We start from the raw sequence: 9,440 nt of genomic DNA, 5'->3' as shown, positions 1-9,440 counted from the left end.
AAAAAAAAAAAAAACACTGTCCAAAAGGAACAGTGTCGTGTCCAGTCCAGAGCAATTTGACTCCTGGAATTAGCTAATTGTGTTTTCAGATTCCTGAATCTTAGTACTTATTAAATCTTGCAGTTTAAGAACTGAATTTGCAAGCCTTAGAGGTCGCTCTGTGGGTAAAGGTGTTTGCTGCAAAACCTGACAGCCTGAGTTTGATTCCCCTGACCCCACATGGTGGAAGGAGAGAACCGACTCCTGAACTTTGCTTTCTGATGCACACAAACCCTTGCACGAGAGAGCGTGCGCGCACACACACACACACAAATAAATAGAAGTTTTTAATGGTGACACACAACTTTAATCCCAACACTCTGAAGGCAGAGGCAGGGTGATCTCTGTGAGTTCTAGGAAAGCCAAGACTACACAGAGAAACCCTGTCTTGAAAATAAATAAATAAATAAATGTAAAACTTCTCAAAAATGTAAAAACTAAATTTGCAATGTATCTGTTAAGGGATCTTATCTTAACGAGGGAAGGAGCAAGGAAAGGACTGGGTGAACCGTTACTGAAATGTTGGCGTATAAGGGAAAGCCAACAGGAAGGGATGGCCACAGGATGGGAAGCTCCCCCGACAGAGCCTAACCCTCCTCTCCCCAGACTCAGCCTAGGAGTTCAAACCTTGATAACAAGATAGGCTTCCATTTCTAAAAGAAGACACGGTGAGAACAAGAGATGCATCCAGTTTATTTAGTAGTTTGTTCTGAACAGACAAAAATAAACCAAAAATACCTCACACATCTTTTTTTTTTTTTCTAAATACATTTGACCTGGTTTAGTCTTTAATGTAATATGTAGAAAAATCATCCCTAGATATTTCTGCTTCGGTAGCACTGGCCAATGCTGGGCCTGCAAGCCCAGCTAACTGTACAGCATAGGTAATGTGTTATTTTGCAAAGAAACTAGGTTAGCTGACAGGGGTAAAGGTTTGTGGTAGCAAGCCTTGGAGAACCTGCAATGTCCCTGGCTAATAGCAACATTATGACTGCTTTTCTTTTTCTGCTGACCTCAGGGAAACCCCTGCATAGTCGTGCTAGCTGGTGTGGGTTTCAGGAAGTGGGAGGAACAGTAGAGAGCAGCCAGAATGAAGTGAAACCCAGTTTAGGGATTTCAGAAGCCTCGCATGGAACTGCATCAGCCTCTGGGGAACAAGAAAGCTGAAGTCTGCATTTCCATCAAAGAACCTCGTAGCCGTAGCACTCACCTGCCTCCACGCCAGGGCTGAGACTATGACATACGAAGTACCCTCTTTGGGATTTTTGTATGTAGGCTTGGGCCTCTGCCTTGAGAGTATCTTGAGCTCAACAGCTCATAAGTCCTGGGGCTTGCATTCTAGTGTTTCCATTTGCCCCTCCAAATACTAAAATTTCAGCTGCTCAGTTTTTAGTGATGGGGCCTACAGCTTCCACCTTGGTGGAAGAAGAGAGGAAAATGGAAGGATGCTTTTGTTTGCTTACTCACTCCCTTGCTTGCTTGTTTTAGAACTTTTCAATGTCAGGCTGAGGCCAGGGCTAGTGTGAGTGGTAGATTTTCCTAGCTCTCCGTGGATGGAGCATTCCTGTGCCCCATTTCCTCCTAGCTTTTCTCTTGTCCTATCAACACAATTCTTCAAACCTTGATGGACGCTCCTTTATGAAAAGGGCAGGGTCTAGCCCTCCCTTTTCTATCAAGCAAACTTAAAACCATCAGCTACTCTCATTGTTCTGCTGACCATAACACAGAAGATCCAGTTATCCTACTGCCCAAAACCAAGGCAAAATATTTGTCCCTTTGTTAAAGTCTGAATACTTCCTTTCTGTACATTCCGTATATTTGGGTATACGTACATCTATATACATATCTCTCTATATATTATCTCTGTTTTTCTCCTTAGATAAACATATATATCATATCCCAATCTCCCAAGTTTCCACCCACCTCTTGTGTGTCAGTCATAAGTAAGACTCTGGGTTTCATTTCCTTAGGTCCCTTAGCCTCATCATTCGCATTTTTTCCACTCTGGATATACTTCCCCATTGGTGGTTTTGCCCACCTGAAATCTCCCATCCCACTTAGAATCTGCGCACCTGTTGCTCTCCTGACATTCCAAGTCTAGCTGGAACAGACAGGGAACCCATTCCTCATCAGTCGTCAGCTGTTAGTAAAGCTTGTCCTACATCCCGAGAAAGGATTTCAGGTCAGAGAGTTGGGCTGGGATCTCAAGAACCACTTAGGGTTGGTTGTGAGTGGGAGTTGTTCATGCATAACATAGGGCTTGTTGGAGAAAGGTGCCGTTCTGAATTAACAGGACAGAGTGATTTTAAAGTGCAACTTAGAGCAAAGCCTGGGATTGTAGAGGAAGTTCAAAAGGGGTTAAGGCAGGAAATGCTCTCTCACATTGTTATTCAAGAATCTGAGGAGAGTTGGGCCTTGGCAAGGCTCTAGGAAGAGGGTAATTCTCTCAGGGGGGAAGCAGCAATGTGAAGAAGAAACAGGACAGAGGATAAATTGCCACAGGATAGGACACACACACACACACACACACAGCAGTACACTTGGTCCTTGCACACTGGACACAATCAGGTATGTGCAGCGTTGAATATATTTGAAAGCACAGAAACTGGCTCTTGCCTTCTGCTCTTTGTTTCAGACATTCAGGTTCTTCTGGTTCTCCTTTTTTGATAAGAGTTGGAGGATAATGGTGAGCTTTACAGTATGGAGAGACCCAAGGCTCTTCGATTTCAGACTACAGTTCATTGAGTTCAAGGGAAGACCAACGTAAAAAGACTGTGCACAGTTGAGATCCATCCAGCCTTGGGCTCTTCTGAGTTTCTCTGCAAGGCTTTGCCCAGAGATCCGTGCATACATTCTGTATGGATGTGTAGCTTGTCATCTGTCAAGTCCGCCTTACATCAAGACTTTACGTCATTCCTGCTAAACTATCCTGTGAGGTTTCCTGGGTACCCAAGTGGAGCCAGAGTTCACTAGGACAGGATCTGGTGTTTCAAATGTGGTGACCCCTGCCACAGTCCTCCCCAGAGAACTAGGAATGGCCTGGGTGTGATCTTAAGCTATCTTTGTAATTTGCCTGGAACTGGCCCGTAGGCAGAAAAGAGGAGAGAGAGGGCTGATTTTCATCATTTTATGCCAAGTGTCAGAATGGCTGAGATCAGAATGCAAGTTCCTCTCCTCTCCGCATTGCCTCATAAAATAGCTGGCACTTCTCAGAAGGGCACCAGGAGATGGAACAAGATAGTGGCTGTCAGCCAGAGTTCTGCCTCAGCCCAAACCATAACAAAACATCACAAATTCCCAGAGGCTCTGTACAGCAATCTGGAAATCTGAGAAGTCGGTTCAACTTTCCTGGGGAAATCTGTGCCCTGTGACTAGTTTTAATAGATCGGTGTTAAGAAAGGCAAATGACTATGTTTCCCTCTCTTACTCCAGAAGGTTGAGTTAAGGGAAGAAGGCTCTGGGGTTGGGAGGAGAGGTAGCAGCGAAACTGTCCAGTGTAGTCTGGAGTGCTTTTAGATATGTCCATGGGGTCTGGGCACTAGACTTATTCAAGAGAACGTTGGGGGCTTGGCTTAGTGGCTCATGCCTTTTATCCCAGTATATGGGAGACAGAGGCAGGCAGATATCTGTGAGTTCAAGGCCAGCCTGGTCTACATAGTAAATTCAAGGACAGCCAGAGCTACATAGTGATGCCCTATCTTGAAAAAAAATTAAAAAAAAAAAAAATGAAAAAGAGAGAGAGAACATTGGTTAAGGTCTTCCTATTCCCAGGAAAACTAAAACAAATCTTTCTAGGACAGAGCTGCCCAAAGGACGGGGCCAGAGTATTAGACAATACTTCCAAAATTGAATTTCTCAGAATCCAGGATGGATGCGGGAAAGGTGGCTGCTTGTGTTTCTCGGATGAACCCCAGTTCTACGGAAACAGGAGCTGAGAGAGAACTGGCTATCCTGAGAAGATCCACTTGAGAACTAGAGAGGGGAAGTTAGGTGGTGACCAAGAGTCCAGGCTCTGTCAGGAGTTACCAGCCGAAATTAAAACACCCTGACAAACTCTGGCTTCTCTCTTCAGGATTTGGTAGAGAGCCCAGGGAAAACTGATGTCAGATCCCTGCACTTCTGAGGGCAGAGACCATAGAGTGGCTCTCTCAGAGTGCCTTAGGGGACTTTACTAGATAGAACAGAGGAGGAGGAAGCTCCAGTCTCAAGTCATCAAGCTTTCTAGTAGTGGACGTTTGGGGGGAGTCTATCCATCCAATCGCATGGTCCTCTGAATGTGAATCTCCAAGCATGGCTGAGGCCTTTCATGCCGCGGCAGCCTAATCTTCCCTCTCCTTCCCCTGCCTGGCTTAAGAGTCATGTACATTGGTGTAGTGGTAGAGGAAGGTACAAGGGGACAGTGAGAGGAAAAGGTAGGACTCCAGCAGGCCTAGACTACTCACAGGCCACCGGGTCAAGGGGAAGTAGAGGGTGGGTGCTTCCGGGGCTCTCCAGCGAACCCAGATCGCATCCTTTTCCCAGGGCACTGGAAGAGGAAAAAGCCAGAGGGCTGGGGAGGAGAGAACGGGATGTCAGACGTTGCTGATGCGCACGCTAAGGGCACTGCCTTCCTTTTCAGCTTGCTCTCTTAATGACTCCTCCAACTTGAGCTTTTCTGGGTCTCCATAGCGTACGGTGCTATCGCGGAGACCACTGGGGGATGCCACTTTCACAACCTGGTCGAAAAGGCTGAAGTCGGCTACGTATTTGCCACTGGCCGACAGTGAGATAGCAGGCGTGAACTCGTAACCCCAGAGGATCTCCTCGGGTAGGTAGGAAGTGCGTACTTGGCAGGTGGCGCTGGTGGACTCCACCGTCCCACTTAGGATCAGCACCAGCTCAAAGTCGCCCTCCCCGCTGCGGAGCGGGAGATCTTTTAAGGGGCTGGTCTCGTCTACCACGTGGTAGAAAGTCAGGGGTAGGATGAGAAAGGGGCTGTCAGAGGCTGTGTCTACTTGGAAAGTCACGTTGACCTGGTTGAGCCGAATATTCTCACCCTCCTTCGTCTGGTGCGTCTGAAGCAGTTTGCCTGTCACCTGGCATCCAATGAGGAGACTCTTACGCATATTGGCAACCCGGATCATAAGGCAAGGCTTCCCGTTGTGGGAAGCCACAACGGCATGCTGGCTGAAGCGGATCGTCTCGGCCCTCTTCTTAGGCCGGGCAATCTTTGCAAGGAAGGTACCTGTGATGAAGATCTCCAGAATGGTGGTGAGCACCAGCTGTGCTATAAGAAGCACAATGGCCAGAGGGCATTCCTCACTGATGTAGCGGAAGCCATAGCCGATGGTGGTCTGGGATTCCAGGGAAAAGAGGAAGGCTCCAGTAAGTGTGTGCACCTGCACTACACAAGGCGTGTGGTTGGCAGGAGGTCCCAGCTCCAACAGGTCCCCATGGGCCACAGCTACCAGATACCACACCACACCAAAGAGGAACCACGTGCCTGCAAAGGTTGCAGAGAAGAGCAGGAGCTTGTAGCGCCATTGCATGTCAATGAAGGTCGTCCATAGATCCTTGAGGTAGAGGAAACGCTTGTCGGCAATATGCTCCATTCTCACATTGCTCCGGCCATCTTTTGTGAGGACCCTCCTCCGGCGTATTCCTGGAGCCACGAGGGGCCGGCTCTCTGTCTGAGTCGTCTGACTGTAATAGACCTTAGCAACCGAGGTCATCTGCAGGAAGCAATGACAGCATATAGAAGGTTATTGCCAAAATCCAGCCAATTCCTAGACACCACCCAATGAGAAGAGAAACTAAATAACATCCTTTTTAGAATGTTTTAGATTTATGTTGGAGGTGGTGGGGTGCTCCAGTGCCACTGCTGAGGACAATCTGCGGTTTTTTTGTTTTCTCCTGCCATGTGGGGCCCTGGGAATTGAACTCAGGTGGTCAAGCCTGGTGGCAAACGCCTTTCCCTGCTGAGTGAGCATCATCTAGCCTGCCTCTAACCTTCCTTTTGATGCCATTGATCTAAGCAAATATTTGCAGAGCCCTTGTTAAATGCCAGTGACGGTGTGAGGTCCTATAAGTCAAAGATGAAAAAAACGACATCATTGCCGGGCGGTGGTGGCAGACGCCTTTAATCCCAGCACTTGGGAGGCAGAGACAGGCAGATTTCTGAGTTCGAGGCCAGCCTGGTCTACAGAGTAAGTTTCAGGACAGTCAGAGCTACACAGAGAAACCCTGTCTCAAAAACAAAACAAAACAAAAAAGAAAGAAAAAAACGACATCATTCCTGCTAAGAACCTGCAGGGGAAGACCCTTGAGAATTAGACACATAATTGCAATACATGCAATGGAGTGTAATAACGTTTGTGATTTGGAGACGAGGTGGAACAGAGAAGAAAGAGTAAGAAGTACACAGGTGGCTGAAAGGAGGAATGGGAGGGATGAGAGCTCTACTGATTTCCATTGAACACATGTGCGTCCATGCGCACGTGCACACACACACACACACACACACACATGCACATCACTCCTGTGGAGATACCTAACTTAAAATAAAAAACCCTCCCTTCGAATGAATCTTAAGGCAAGAAAGTATATCCCACTGAAATCCTTCTAGGACAGTCCTGCTTAAGATGTGTGTATGTCTTGTCTTTCACTATTCTCTCTCCTAACCCCAAGTCAATGGTCATTGGGGAGAAAATGGCAGAAGGAATCCATCCTTCCACCCTTCGGGCATCCAGGCTCCTTCGTTTGCCATCATTACCGTCATCATTTGTTTACACTACCAGGGAGATGTGGCCTCTGGGTCAGGGTCTAGGCTCATGTTGGAGAGAGCACAGACAAGATCTGAGCAAAAGCACCAGGCTGCTGCTTCCTGCCAGCCCCAAGGCATCTCCCCACGGGTTGGCGGTGACGCCAGGTTGTAGGCAGCAAAACCGCCTTGAGTGAGTGAAGCAAAGGGTGGACCTCATAACCGTTAGTAGCTATGTCTTCATGGGCTCAAATTCAAGATGCCTATTTGTCCTGATAGTAGAAAGTGGGACAAAGGATCGAAATAGGAGACCATTCCCTTAATACAAGGTGTCTGGCATCCCTGCCCCAAAAGTAACTTTGTATTTTTCCAATAGAGAAAAACTTAGTCACTTAGACTCTGACTCTGACACCTGCAACTCCCGAGGAGTTAGATGCTTTCTGGGACTTGGGGATCTTCGAATACTGGAGCAGCCCATCACATCCCTCACCTCGCATGTCTGATCCGTTATATCACATCATTGTTCCGTTCTCCCCATTGCCTTGCCTCTGGAAGAGTCTAAGTTATATGAGCCTGTCCATAAAGCCCTATCCACACAGGGAATCGAATTGGAGATCACCAGCGAATGAGGGCCTTGGGGACATTCTGAGCCAGCCTGCCCATTTTCCCAGCTCGGAGACCATTTGAAATGTTTATCCACAGAAGGCGGCTACTCAGCCAGATGCCAGTGCTCTTCAGGCCTTGGCTCCTTTGAAACAAAAAGGAAGCTCTACAGCTCTGAATAATTTCAATTTTATAACTTAAATAAAGCCCTGCCTGCTCAATACTCAAGAGTGTCAATAATAACAACCACCTACTACAATTCATGTGTGTTTGTGTGTGTGTGTGTGTGTGTGTGTGTACCATTGTAGCATCTGCACAAAAGAATGTTTGATCCTCAAACTTTTTTTAGATTTACTTATTTTATTTCTATGAGTGTGCTGTAGCTATCTTCAGACTCACCAGGAAAGAGCATTGGATTCCATTACAGATGGTTGGGAGCCACCATGTGGTTGCTGGGAATTGAACTCAGGACCTGTGGAAGAGCAGTCAGGGCTCTTAACCGCTGAGCCATCTCTCCAGCCCTGACCCTCAAACTCTGAAGGATATGAAACCTATACATAAAATTTTTTGAGATGAGAGGATATAATTTCAATTTTCAAAGATAAAAATGAAATATACTTCATAAGATATAGACAAACAAGTGATAGCAATCCTAGGAAAAATTCTCAGATAAAATATGAAGATTATGTGTAACTAGACAGAACAAGAAGAAAAGAAGTTGTCAGTGAAACCCTCTGTGGGTTTACTAAGATTGAATCATATCAAAGTAACTTAATTTCCTTTTATGATGAGGTTACTAAATAGACAAACCAGCAAAATACCAATAATGTGTAACTAAAACTTCAGCAAGTTTTTGGACAAAAATCTATCATTATCTCTTTGGGGATAAGATAGAGAAGAATGACCAGAAGGGTAATGTAATTAGGCGGCTTTAAAAATTCAGTGGTGCTGGTGAATAGACCCCAATAAGCCAGAATTCACTTTCTATTGATGTAGCAGAGAGATTTATTCTTTATTTTGCCCTACTCAATGCTCTTAACACTGATTTCATCCAAAACTAGAGAGCTGTGGCTATCAATCATGCGGATGACACAAACCTAGGCCAGTCTGCAAGGGCTGGGCAGAACTGGGATCTAAAAAGAGCCAGATGAATGAGCCAAATCTAACAAAAAGGATAAATGCTGGAGTATGTGCTTGGGTCCAAAAATTATCTGAGAGAGCTTAAGACTATGAAGATCTAATTTAATCACATGACCATGGGGAGAAAGGAGAGACTTAAACATTTTGGGGGTGGGGGGAATCCAGTATGAGTTATTCATGTATTTTGGCTGCCAAAAAAGCAATACAATCTTAAGCCACTTTGGTTGAATGAAGTCTCTGAAATAAAGAGGTAACTGATTCCACTCTGCTCCTCCGTTCATTCCACATCTTCAGTGTTCCATCTCAAGCAGCAATGGAGATATGAAGAAGAAAAAAAATCAGGACCAGATCACATGGGAAGTGGATAAAGGAAATGGATGGATTTTGTCAAGAGGTGGTCTGAAAGAAAGAACACATGTGTACAAAATACTTGGCTTGAGGGGCTGTCACATGAATGAAGGTTCTGAGCTCCAAGAACAAACAGGAGCAGGGTGTTCAAACTACAGGGAGAGAGATTGCAGCGCTATATTGAAAAAGAACGCTACCAATCAGGATTGTACAGACGTGAAGAGTCCCTAGAAAGAACATACTGTCCCTGGATGCTCACGGAGAAGTTCTACAGTGTTTTCAGAGGGTTCATCTCTACCTTTCAGAGGAGATACAAGCTCTCTATGGATATAGAAAGATGAAACTTCCAGCCACGCCTCTGGGCAGCATCAGGGTGCCTGCCTCCTCCTCCCCAGCTCTGTCCCTGAACATTCTGTGGTAACATTCAGGGTTCTCTCATCTAAATTCTGGCTTTGTATAAAGAGGGGGTTCTACATATCAGGAAGAATGGATGCTCTCAAAAACCTAGTTCATCATTCTCAGAACAGTAGCCCATGATTATTTACTACTTTATAAAATATGTAATCTGACC

General features: G+C 45.9%; 1 protein-coding gene across 2 annotated transcripts in view; it reads right to left on the bottom strand.

Moving 5' to 3' along the window:
• Positions 1 to 711: 711 nt before the first annotated feature.
• Kcnj10 (potassium inwardly rectifying channel subfamily J member 10) overlaps positions 712 to 9,440 on the bottom strand; it is a 33,679-nt gene continuing 24,950 nt past the window's right edge. For both annotated transcript variants that reach the window (XM_031390075.1, XM_031390085.1), the window contains one exon: positions 712 to 5,750. In XM_031390075.1, coding sequence (XP_031245935.1) covers positions 4,611 to 5,750 — 1,140 coding nt within the window. In that variant the 3' untranslated portion in view covers positions 712 to 4,610. The remainder of the gene's footprint in view (positions 5,751 to 9,440) is intronic.

This window comes from Mastomys coucha, unplaced genomic scaffold, assembly GCF_008632895.1.
Source record: "Mastomys coucha isolate ucsf_1 unplaced genomic scaffold, UCSF_Mcou_1 pScaffold1, whole genome shotgun sequence".
NCBI lineage: Eukaryota > Metazoa > Chordata > Mammalia > Rodentia > Muridae > Mastomys > Mastomys coucha.
Note: the sequence above shows the minus strand (reverse complement) of the source record. Positions and strands in the feature narration are given on the sequence as shown.